Consider the following 13,641-nt stretch of genomic DNA (forward strand, 5'->3'; position numbering starts at 1 on the left):
TAGTGTCATCCCTTTTTTCTTTAGATAGATTTAAAAGGGATGACACTACGATGTTGCCACTTTTTCTTCTTCTTCTTCTTTACAAATGGCCGACTCAGTGAGTTGCCTTAATTTCATTATTTTTTTGACAGACTGGGCTGGCCAGTACCTATAAATAGTCAGTGCTTAAGATGCGACCCGATCTCAAGACGCGGTTCGGCTCTGTGATTGGTCCAAATTTTGACAGCCAATCAATCACAGAGCCTGAAACGTGTCTTGAGACCGAGATGCATCTTGAGTGCTGACTATTTATACCAGCCTAAGTATCTCCATGGCAAATTTCAGCAAAATCGGTTCAGCGGTTTTGGCGTGAAGAGGTAAGTAACAGACTGACAGACAGTCGGACTGACGGACGGATGGACAGAAAGACATTACAGATTTTCCCATTTATAATATTAGTATGGATGGCACGGCTCTCGTGTTATACCGCATACGACACACGTTAAAATATCTTTAAATATCTTCGAGCAATTCTTGTTTATGTCATAGGATGATTTGATAAATCGAATTATCGCGAAAATTCAAGGGACTTCGCGCAGCTTTCGTGCGTTTTCGTCGCAGCTACATAAAGTTAATATTCCGATAGGTACATCGTAGTGGCAACATCGTAGTGTCATCCCTTTTTTCTTAGGCCGGTATAAATAGTCAGTACTCAAGATGCATCTCAGTCTCAAGACACGGTTCAGGGCTTTGTGATTGGTTGGCTGTCAAAATTTGGACCAATCACAAAGCCGAACCGCGTCTTGAGACCGGATCGCATCTTGAGTACTGACTATTTATACGACAGTATATATTAAGTCTATGATTTATATTTATACCAGCCTTAGCCCCAATTTCACCAACGTCTGTTAGTGTTAACAGTTTGTTAAAATGTCATGTCTTCTCTTTCATTCATAAGAAAAATGAAAGAGGTGACGTGATACTAATTCGAGCGTTAACTTTAACAGTCGTTGGTGAAATTGGGGCTTAGGCTGGTATAAATAGTCCTTAAGCATATAAGGACCGTTCTCAACGATCATTGTGGAGTCCTACGAGGAAGGGAAGCCAGTCTCGCCGAGCGTCTAAGTTGGCGCCGATTAGATGTTTCCCCTATATTCCGACGGTTGATGGACACGATCCGCAATCTCTGATCCATAGATTAAGTATTAAGTATAGATGTATTAGTCTTAGCCCGTCATCGCGTGGCCATTTTGTGATTATTTTCATACAAGTAGTGTGCGTTTATTTTCTTGAATATTTCTATTTGTCGATTATTTCGAAGCACATTATGATACAGGAAAGAAAGTCGATTAGTTCATGATATCGATTAACTATAGTTCAAGTGATGAGAATCAGTAAACACACGTAAAAAGCCAAATTATTAATTGATGTGACATTTTTAGAACTAATGCCTTATATAGCACAAATAAGGGATTAATAAACTTATAAAATATCTTTTTAGCTTACAAAAATACCGATTGAAAAGCCCAAAAAACGTTATTTAAAGCTTACGTATTTAATGTAAAATCCACGTGTTTGAGGCATTCTTTGACCATTCTTATGGTTTATTATTTAGCGAAACCAGAAAACTCAACAATATCTAGCATTAAATGTTCACTAAAAACCTGTATTAATACTTTTATTACATGAAATATGCCGACCGACTCCTTTGTTATGTCCTAGTAAGTAGGACATAACATTACACGCTTTTGACGCTTATACACTGATACTAGATGTCCCGCGCGGCTTCGCCCGCGTAAATTTGAAATTTTACAGAATCCGTAGGTACATTTTCCCATAAAAAATATTTCCCCCGTTTTTCCCACATTTTCCTGAATTTCTTCTGTCGTATTAGTCTTAGAGTAATAATATAATATAACCTTCTCGATAAATGATGAGTCTTACTCGATAAATGATCTATCTAACACTGAGATAAGTTTTTAAATCGGACCTGTAGTTTCTGAGATTGACGCGTTCAAGCAAACATACTCCTCAGGTTTATAATATTAGGTAGATATAGATTTTTTTTAATTATCGCTTGACAAACTCGAGTCTCGATCTAAAAGACTATGAAATGGTATAATATGGTAGTGATGATGATGATGATGATGATGATGATGAAGAATGTAATTTGCATAGTAGCATATGCTTTCTGTTCTTAAAACAACGCCGAAACTCCCAAACTTGTATCTATAAAGAATCAGGAATTCTCTCAGCACCTTCCGAACCACGGTATACCAGGTATATCTCGGTGCAAAATCTTACTTGTTGGTAGCATATGCTTAGAATACTTCTCACGAAACCGAAGTCACCATATGTTTTCCTATAAGTTTTGAGGAGTTCCCTCGATTACTTATGTATCCTTCATCAGATCACCACTTTTCTGAATATAATACCAAATTGGGATGATACCCTATATACCAAAAGAAAAATTTTGAAAATCGGTTAACAAACGGCGGAGTAATCGTTGAATATAAGAAAACGAACATAACACCTCCCCCATTTTGAAAGTCGGTTAAAATTGTAGCCTATGTGTTATTTATTTAATATTTTAATCTGCACATGAATTGAATAACAAATTTTTTTTCAAATTAATCGTAGCACCATCTGTCAGGACAAACTAAAATTGAAATAGAATAATATTGAATGCGATGATAGCGCCGTCCGCCGGATCTAATGTAAAACATTCCAAAATCAACAACTCCTTATAAATAAGAAATTAATTGAAAAAACATTTTCCAGTAGACCAAACTGTAAATCTAAACCATTCTCGAATCTCCACGAACACACACAAAAAATTTCATCAAAATTGGTCCAGTCGTTTAGGAGGAGTTCAGTCACATACACACGCACACAAGAAATATATATATTAAGATAAGACTCTCTCCAGTCTATAGTACCTCAATGCTCTGATCACATGTCACAAGTACATGGGCCACAACATGGCCACAACTGCCACAAGACACGAGGACCATTGTCCCCCAGTCTTACCACAACACCTGAGACTCGTAGCGACTCCTTTTTGGAACAAAAAATAATAAAATAATGATTAATTAAATTGTACAGAGCCTATAAAGACAACAATGAAATAAATTGAAAACAGAAAAAATAATTTTCAAATTTTTTAATATAATTTAATAATATATATATATATATATATATATATATATATATATATATATATATATATATATATATATATATATATATATATATATATATATATATATATATATATATATATATATATATATATATATATATATATATATATATATATATATATATATATATATAAGTAATACACTAAGTAATATAATATTATCTAATTTAATAACAAAATTCGTTTTATTAACTACACCCAGTTTTCACAGTTAAACTTATTTCGAAGAGGTGGAAGCTCCCAAACTCTTATGTTGCCCTCCTTATCGCCGGCAGCAATACGGAGTCTGAAAAACATTTATTTTTTCATATTTTTTAGCTTTTTACTTAAGACTAGTAAAAGGTGCGTCCCGCACTCTTCACCCCGCACTCCTAGGTCCCGATTCCACGAAGCTCGCGCGCGGATTATTAACTTAGTAGCTGTTGCCCGCGACTCCGTCCGCGTGGACTTTAGTTTATAGTTGTTCCCGTACATCGTTTGAGTCGTTTGCGCGCAAATCTGAAAAGTATATTGTGTGGGAACCGTACATTTTCCGGGAAAAAATTAGTATTCCTTGTCCTTTCCCGAGACTCAAGGTATCCATACCAAATTCCATCAAAATAGATAGAATAGTTTACGCGCAAATCATAAAAGTATATTGTGCAGTAACCGTACATTTTTCCGGGACAAAATGTATCCTATGTTCTTTTTCGGGACTCAAAGTATCTTTATACTAAATTTCAGCAAAATGGGTGGGAAATTACGCGTGATGTCATGAGTTCCGCGCAGCTTCGCCCGCGTAAATTAGATATTTCACAGACAAATTAGTCCACAAAAAATAGTCTATGATCCTTCACGTGGTGTACTTCTTATCTGTGCTAAATAACAAAAAAATTCTTCAGTAGCTCGTGAGATAAGCCCTTTCAAATAATTTCCCCCGTTTTTTTCCACATTTTCCTCTATTTCTTCGCTCCTATTAGTCCTAGCATGATAAAATATAACCTATAGCCTTTCTCGATAAATGGGCTATCTAACACTGAAAGAATTTTTCAAATCGGACCAGTAGTTTCTGAGATTAGCGCGTTCAAACAAACAAACAAACAAACTCTTCCCAATTATAATATTCAGTATAGATTATAATATTAGTATAGATAGTGGCGAGACAGTGCCCTCGGCCGAGCACTCGGTGCTGTCGGCCAATTTGATTGGACGAGAGCTTCTGCACCGTCTCCCAACTATCTCGCCACTCTACTCGGTAGGTGTGATCATGGCATGAGTTACCCTTTGTGCGTAACGTCGAGGCACGTGACGTCGGCGCGGGGGCCCAGGCCCGCCACCGGCAGCGCGCGCCCGTCGGCCACGCTGTACACGCGCAGCGATTCCGCACCGCCCGCTAGCCCCACCACCACCCACCACCCCCACACCCACCGCACGCACGACACGCACGCCTCCGCCGACACCACCTGACAGTTGACACAGACGTACCAACGATTAAGACCACGTTTTTGAGTGGGAAGCGTTTATCAGCTTATCATCACATTATGTTATGTGATGCTCGAAACGAGTCAATTCTCTCACTTTCTCACGGCACTACCTTCAGCGGACTCTCCCGATTGACATCGTACACGCGCAGCTCCGAGTCCATGGAGAGGGCCACGAAGATCGCCGGCCGGTGCGGCGCGAAGGCCACGTCGAGCACGCAGGCGGCGGGGCCGGCCAACTCGGCGCGTGCGGGGTCCTCCTCCTCCACCGCGTGGCACACGAGCAGCCGCCCCGTGCTGGTGCCCGCCACGAACAGGGCACCCTCGCCCCCTGGCGCGGCCCGGGCGAAGTCCAGGCACGTGATGTCGGGCGCGTCCCGCCCCCGCGCGCTGCCCGCCCGGTAGCCGGTGATGAGCTCGAACACGTCCCGAGCCGCGTTCACCCGCCACGCGTTCACGGTGCCGGCGGCGCCGCCCGATACCAGAACCTGACAACGGACAATACTTTCTTTAGGTTCGGCAGACGTTTTGCTTGACGACCGACGTGGTATATCTTCATAATTTTTTTACAACGCGCCTCGAGTGCATGATGTATTTAGTTTATTATTATTATAGTATTAGTATGTTCAACGAATCCCACCTGGTCGGCGGCTCCCCGCCTTATCGCTTTGTTTTTGACGTGCATCAACAGGAGCGAGTTGGCGACGGCGGCGTCGGCCCAGTGCAGGGCGGCGACGCGGCGCGCGGCGTGACGGGGCGGCGGGGTGGGGAGCGGGCGGGCACCGCCCTCCCCCAGCTCGCACACCACCACGTCGCCCGCCGCCGTGCCGTACGCCAGCAGCGCGGCGCCGGCGGGGTGGTACCGCAGCGCCGTGACGCAGCTCCGCTCCGGGATCTCGAGCTGGGGCGCGAGAGCGGCGGCACCCCGGCCCGGCGCGAACACTTTGACGCCGCCCGGGCCGCGGCACCACGCGTCGTGCACGAGGTGACCGCGCGACGCCGCCAGCGAGGTGCCGCCACCGCTCCAGCTGAGGCTCAGGACGTCGTCGCCGGCGCCGGCGCGCTCCGGGCCCGGGATCTCCTGTAGCAGGCGCGCGGTGGGCGTCTCCTCCTCGTCGGAGTCGGAGGAGGGGTCGAGGAAGTCCGCGTCGCCTCGGTCGAGCTGCTGCAGGACGAGGGGGGCCACGCGGTGCAGGAAGTCGGCGAGGCCGGGTGGCTCGGGCTCCACCGCCGCGCCGGCGTCGTCCGCGGGCCGCGCCGTGCAGCCGACGTCCCGGGCCCGGCCGGTCTGGGCTGCGGCGTCCCTCTGCTCGTACTCGGTGGTCTGCGCGGAGCTCGTAGCTCTGGGGTTGGCGGTCGTGGAGACGGAGTCGAACCCCACAGCTTCGCCGTCGTAGCCGCTCAAGCTGAACATTTTGTTTATATAATTTGGTTACTAATGACAGTCTTGTTTTGTTTGTGTTGCTATGACAACTAAAAAAAATTCAATGTCAATTTGTCATTGTATGCTAGATAGTCATAGATTAAGTATTATAGTATAGATGTAGTGCTAAAATGTCACATCAATTAATAATTTGGCTATAAAAATTGCATAGCTTTTTACGTGTGTTTACGGATTCTCATCACTTGAATTATAGTTAATCGATATCATGAACTAATTGCCTTCTTTTCCTGTATCATAATGTGCTTCGAAATAATCGACAAAAAGAAATATTCAATAAAATAAACGCACACTACTTGTATGAAAATAATGGGCCACGCGAAGACGGGCTCACAGATTACTATTATATATTTGGACGGGCTAAGACTACATCTATACTATAATACTTCATCTATGACTTGACTTTATCCGCTACAGATTAGGCGAAACCATTACAAGCTTCATAGATTATAAATATTGACTACCAGATGAAAAAAGAAAACATTTTTCAAATTTGGCGCCAAAACTGGATATTCAAAAGCCGGCGCCAGACATGGGCTTCAAAGTTTGAGCAAACTTTGCACAAATAGGAACATGCCAGCAATAACTTTGCACAAATAGGCAAATGTCAATGCCACTCTTGGCGAATTTGCGTATTTGATCACAATATGTCTGGCGCAAAAAATACATTGTTTTTAGTGAACCAATAGCCGTGTTCGTTTAATTTTTTCGCAGTTTGGCAGCTGACTGTCAACTTCATAATTGAGTGTCATGTTCAATAAAATACTAACAATTTCTGTCACATTTTAGAACTGTGAGACACACTGACTCTAATTTTTAACTTCGCGCATGCGCAATGTGCATTGGAAAACGAAACGAACACTACGCCTGTGTCATAAAGTGACATTTCATTTTAATTTTTGTAGGTCGGTAAAATAAACGCACAGCAAAAAGTTGTAGTGCGCGCCAGCTCTTACTGCCGCACTCAGACTTCAGAGTGGATTGTGGAACATTAATTAGTTAAATGTAATTAATTCAAAATTATGACATTAGCACACTGATCTGCATTATACAAGTACGCTGGATCTATGATACCCACTTTTTTTGTGCCATTTGAAGCGGAATCAGCGCCCCCATTATTAGGACCGAGAACTAAATTTGACGTAACCATTGGTAACCATGTATTTATTTTAATTCTCTTAATCGTTAAAAGTGTTTTACGCGATTAAGTAATATATATATATATATATATATATATATATATATATATATATATATATATATATATATATATATATATATATATATATATATATATATATATATATATATATATATATATATATATATATATCCTCGGACATTTTGATCACGGGAACAGACAAGTTTCTTGGTGGCTATCCTTTGGTAGGCTCCCGAACCGAATGTGTTCCTTTTTTTTAGTTTTTCCGAAAATGTTAACACCCAAGCCAGCCAAGAAGCATGTCCAAGCCTTTCCGGCTTGCGTTCCACCAATCATCACAAACTTAACATTGTGTACCAACTTAACGAAATTTAACTTTACACAATCTTTCAAATCTGATTGGCTAAAGTGAACAAGTTTGCCAACACATCAACGTAAAGATCATAATCAAATTCGCAACTTGACAATATGGCTAACGTAGTAAAAGAAAGTCAAATTAGTAACTGTGTACAAGCTCGCCAATCATGATCAAGCTAATCAGAAAGTTAGCGTTGTCTACCAACATAACTTAACAAATAATAAATCAAATCAATAACCGTATTCAAGTTATAACATAGTCTGCCAACATTACATAACAAATTAATAAATCAAATCAGTAACCGTATTCAAGTTTAAATCAAAATGTAAAAGGATGTTAACATCAAAACACCTACTGTGTGTAAGTTTCGCCAACATGGCAAAACTAATGAAAGAAAGTTTACATTAAAATCCGTATGGCGCTTCTTGACATAAAGCGCCCTCTCTTAGCAAGGATTGTAGTTAACGGTTTAGTGAATATTTGAAATTGTGCAAACTCCCGCCAGCAGATGGCGTTACACGTCTCGATCCGACACGGCCATCAAGACCTTCACACGTCCGCGTGTGACTGATCTGTAAACAAGACAAAAGCATAGACAGTAATCTGTTCGGCTATCCTGCCACAGTATATTATCAATTAGAAAGTTAAGATTTCTCTTACTTGAAACAAAAAAAACATCATAAAACCTCAAATGTAACATATTTTTATCTCAGTGCTTTTAGGCTATTGTAACAAATCATCAAGACACCACGATCAACACAATTGTTACGATAAAAGAGCCTTAGTATTCCTTTTAGTATAATGAACATTAACAATCTGGGCATCACTTTAAACAAAAATCGCCAGTACATCGGCATTGGTAAGTCCTTGATAGTAGTGTGTTGCCAGTACATCGGCATTGGTAAGTCCTTTGATAGTGTTTGTTGCCAGTACGTCGGCAGTGCCAGTCCTTAGGCAGAAGTATAACGCCAGTACGTCGGCGGTGCCAGTCCTTCGGCAGATGTGTAACGCCAGTACGTCGGCAGTGGCCAGTCCTTCGGCCGACTAGATTAATGACTATCAATGTCCTCATCACCATCCTCATTATCACCTTATCACATATCTAATACAAGGGCACTTGTTAATCGGGTCTCTTTCTGACTATATCGTGAGCATATTTGTAAATTCTCTTAAAGGTTAATTTATAACTTTAAAAAGGTTTCTTTTTATCATTTTCAATAAGAACTAAACTAAATCACTAACTACTCATTTCTGGATTAGAGCTTTATTACTGTCAGCGTCTAGCTTTATCATAACTAGCACTTTAAGCTATATTTCGGGACGCTTGTTCTCTCATTGCATCTATGTCAATTGTCTCATTATTATCATCAACAGTTATTAAATCGAGGAGTTGAGCGACTTTTCCGACTAGTAACTAGAGCGGACTCGCCTTAGTGACGCGCGAAGTAGCAAAACCTGTTGAAACTGAGCCCCTAAACTCCTGTGGCACATTAATTGACTGTTGTTTGTATTCCAAATATGCATCAGTTTGAATGTCATCAAAATTTACAGAGACTTTTGAATTGACCAAATTAACACTAACACAAGTAAAACACAATATCTAATATCTCTTATCAGGCACTATATGAAATAAAACCTCTAAATTTAAGTTATCAATTACAACTTTACATAAAATCTGTTTGATACTGTATAGAAAAGTTTGTCCAATACCAGTCAAAGCCACAGTATTACTTTGTCGCTTTCCCGAAAACTTAAATCAAAATCTTAGATGCAATAGATTCTTAATGAGAGAACATTCTGTGCCCGAATCGTATAGAACATTAAAACGCTCACCAGAAATGCTGAGTTATCCAGCAGGGTCACTGGTGCAGCACAGGTCCACCCGACGCTGGCTGTCGATGCTGGAGGTCGCACTGGCTTCGCTGTCACCGGGCTCGCTCGCGCCGCCATTGTTACCACCATTCTTCCTAGCAGTAGGAAGAGGAGACCGGGGACACTTGGATGCATAGTGCCCGAAGACATTACACCTGTAACATCTAACGCCGGGCGGGTTTGGTCTTTGCTTGGTATGAGTAGAAGCAGAAGTGTTGGAACGATCGCATGATCTTTCGGAGTCCATGGAGCGGCAGTCGGTACTGCGATGTCCCTGTCGCCCACATCGGAAGCATCGAGGAGGGGTGGGCGCGACGGACGCTCTCGATCGCTTCGATACGTCGGCCACGTGGTCTTCAGTCTTCCTCTTGGGATAGGAACATGCTTGTAGTTCCCGCTGCATTTGCTCCCGGCTCTTGATTTCAGTGGTAAACGCGATGCGTCTCAGTCTTCCATCAAACTGAGACACGCTAACACCATGGATAAAATTATCTCCTCCGCAGAGGAGTCCTTAAATCGGGCCATCAATGTGGTGAAGAGTCGCGCAGCGTAGGACGCCATATTCTCGTCGACTCTGGGTTTGTCGTTCTGAAGATTAATCAGATTTCCGGCAGGCGTTTCTATGGCGCCGTATCGGGATAGGAAAATTTCCTTAAAATGGCGCCAAGTCATTCCCGCAAATGATATTTGGGATAGCCACCGTGACGCGTTCCCCTTGAGCGCACCGCTGAGGGCAAGAATAAGTGCACTACCCTCTAAAACCTGATCAGATAGGCACAACTCTGCGGTCGTGCACCACGCACGTGCGTCGGCGTCCGGTTTTTCGGGATCGAAATCCGGTAATATAACTTTGCGGTTACTCACGGGGTGCATGGCGTTGATGAGGGCCAGCATATTCTGGTTTTGGGCTTCCAGCAGCGTGCGCAGAAGATTTTCGCTCACCCGTGAATCTTCGTCGGAAGTCCGATTTAATCCCAATTCTGATGTCGGAACAGGAGAGGCCAGAGCTCTATTTCTTCCTCTATTTCTTAGCTCCTATTAGTCTCAGCGTGATAAAATATATAAAATGGGCTGTCTAACACTGAAATAATTGTTTAAATTGGACCAGCAGTTCCTGAGATTAGAGCGTTCAAACAAACAAACTCTTCCGCTTTATAACATAATGAGATTAGTTAGGGTCTAATCACACAGAACACTTATTCAGCTTTATTCAGCTTTAATACGATACACTGTAGCACTACTTTGATAATATTAGAAATGAAATTAGAAAATACAATACAACAAAGTTTTCGTTAGAAGCTTATCTTCAGTTTTGTTTTTAGTTTTTCGTAGTGCTAACTGATAAAAATAAATGGATTATAACTGCTACTTCACGTTATCTACGTATGAAATCGTTGTTAATTTACTACGCCTATCTAAATTACGGAGAGGAAGTCTGTAATCTTTAATACAAATATGTAGAGTTTGTATTATTCAATTTAATATTTTTGTCCTAATGGCTTTAGTAAACATTAATTATCTGAATCTGGAAACATTTCATCGATAATAGGAAAGACAGTTGTACATCACTAGTATTAGTTCCAAATACTCCCACTACTGCTATCAGCGCCATATGGCGACATGATGGCGACTTTCAAACGTCATTTTTACGTCAAATTTAGTTCCTACCCCTAATAATGGGGGAGCTGATTCCGCTTTAAATAGGCACAAAAAATAGCTGTCATTTCAAAGGGTATCATCAGTCCAGCGTACTTGTTTAATGGAGGTCAGTGCATTAGCCCCATACATTATCTGTCAAACTCACCATTAAATTGAAGGTTAATCGTAATTAATGTCTCTGAGTACGGCGGTTAGAGCTGGCGCGCACTACGACTTTTTGCCGCGCCACTCTACTCCGACTTTTTGCTCTACGCCACTGAAAAGCATCGGCGGCATGGGTTGCTAGATCAATAAATGCCGGTAGAAAATGAAAGCCTTTGTCATAAAGTGACATTTTATTTGAATTTTCGTCGGTCGAGCGCCAGCTCTAAGGCCCCATCCCCACTCGCGCGCGAACCGCGCGCGACGCCGCGAAATTTCCGCGAAATGTGAGTGTGGATCCGGTTCGCATATTTTTCGCACTTCGCGGCTGGTTCCCCGACCGCATCCCCACTCGCGCGCGAACCGTGCGCGACGCCGCGAAATTCCTGCGAAGCATGAGTGAGAGATCCGATTCGCATATGTTTCGCACTTCGCGACCCCTTCCCCGATTGTTGTCGGTTTTCTGTCCCGCGACAAAGAGATTTTTTTAAAACTTTATTTTAATAAGGGCTTTTGCCATACAAGACATGCCAGCATTGTTTAGTGAACAGAATATAATTAGTCCTACTTTATTATTTTATACTTTACTTTTTTACTTATTTACTTTATAATATTATAAAGGCGAAAGTTGGTTTGGATGTATGGATGTATGGATGTTTGTTACTCTTTCACGCAAAAACTACTAAATGTATCTTAATGAAACTTTACAATAATATAGCTTATACATCAGAATAACACATAGGCTACAATTTTAACTGACTTTCAAAATGGGGGAGGTGTTATGTTCGTTTTCTATATTCAACGATTACTCCGCCGTTTGTGAACCGATTTTTAAAATTTTTCTTTTGGCGTACAGAGTGTCATCCCAATTTGGTACTATACTCATTAAAGTGGTGATCTGATGCTGGGAGCCATGACTAATCGAGGGAACTCCTTAAAATTTATATGGAAACATGTGGTGACTTCGGTTTCATGGGAAGTAGTCTAAGCACATGCAATCAACAAGTAAGATTTTGCACCAATATATACCATGATTAGATTGGGAAGGTGCTGAGAGAACTCCTTTGCATTGCTTTAAGAACGGAAAGCATATGCTACTATGCAAATTATATTCGTCATCACTACCATATTATCTATACTAATATTATAAATGCGAAAGTATCTCTGTCTGTCTGTCTGTCTGTCTCGCTTTCACGCCAAAACTACCGATCCGATTGTAATGAAATTTTGTATACAGATAGTCTAAAGCCTGAGAAAGGACATAGGCTAATTTTTTACTGGAAAAAAGGATTGTAAGGGGGTAAAAATACGAAAATTTGTTCAAATTAAGTTAGTTCCAAAAATTCATACTAGATGGCGCCGTGCGTCTCTTACATCGCGCTAACGCTTGCCCAACATCTGTCTATAAGAGGTGGTATCATTGTACATTTAAGATTCGATTTTTTTTCGATTGTGACGTAACCTTACCTAAAACCTATCAATGATAAATAGTTTATGGGTAAAGTTGTGTAATTGGGGGGCTTAATAAGCTTTAAAATTTGGCATAATATATAAAGTTTAATTTAAAAAAAATGAAATATTATGTGCACACTGCACAGCTGTTTTGATTTTTTTTTTTTTTTATGAAATAAGGGGGCAAACGAGCAAACGGGTCACCTGATGGAAAGCAACTTCCGTCGCCCATGGACACTCGCAGCATCAGAAGAGCTGCAGGTGCGTTGCCAGCCTTTTAAGAGGGAATAGGGTAATAGGGGAAGGTAGGGATGGAAAGGGAACGGAATAAGGGAGGATAGGGAAGGGAATAGGGTAGGGGATTGGGCCTCCGGTAAACTCACTCACTCGGCGAAACACAGCGCAAGCGCTGTATCACGCCGGTTTTCTGTGAGGACGTGGTATTTCTCCGGTCGAGCCGGCCCATTCGTGCCGAAGCATGGCTCTCCCACGTCAAAAGCTTTTATAAAAAAAAACCCTGGTTTAAGGGATACCAGGGTTTTTTTTATAAAAGCTTTTGACACCAATTTTGTTGACATCGCGCGCTATAAACTGAAGTCCACGCGGACGAAGTCGCGGGCAAAAGCTAGTACCTTATAAAGTTATATGCATCCCATGATTATGAGCCTATTATGACCCATTGGTACTTTTCATAGTCATTTAGATCAAGATTCGATTTTGTCAAGCGATTTAAAAATTATTTATTTGTTTGATTGAACACGTTAATCACAGGAACTATTGGTCAGATAAAAAAATATTTTAGTGTTACATAGCTCATTTATCAAAGAAGGCTATAGGCTATTTTATCACGCAAACTAATAGGACCGAAGAAACAGAGGAAATGTGGTTAAAACGGAAAATTATTAGGAAGGGTTT

General features: G+C 41.5%; 1 protein-coding gene across 1 annotated transcript; it reads right to left on the reverse strand.

The window, feature by feature from the left end:
• Positions 1–3,373: 3,373 nt before the first annotated feature.
• On the reverse strand, positions 3,374–6,067 carry LOC121725508. Its single transcript, XM_042112510.1, has 4 exons — positions 5,282–6,067; positions 4,755–5,129; positions 4,442–4,623; positions 3,374–3,467 (listed from the first exon to the last, which is right to left on the reverse strand). The coding sequence occupies exons 1-4, from the start codon at positions 6,053–6,055 to the stop codon at positions 3,374–3,376; spliced, it is 1,425 nt and encodes a 474-aa protein (XP_041968444.1). The 5' UTR covers positions 6,056–6,067.
• Positions 6,068–13,641: the final 7,574 nt, after the last annotated feature.

Source organism: Aricia agestis, chromosome 3 (assembly GCF_905147365.1).
Source record: "Aricia agestis chromosome 3, ilAriAges1.1, whole genome shotgun sequence".
In the NCBI taxonomy this organism is placed as follows: Eukaryota; Metazoa; Arthropoda; class Insecta; order Lepidoptera; family Lycaenidae; genus Aricia; species Aricia agestis.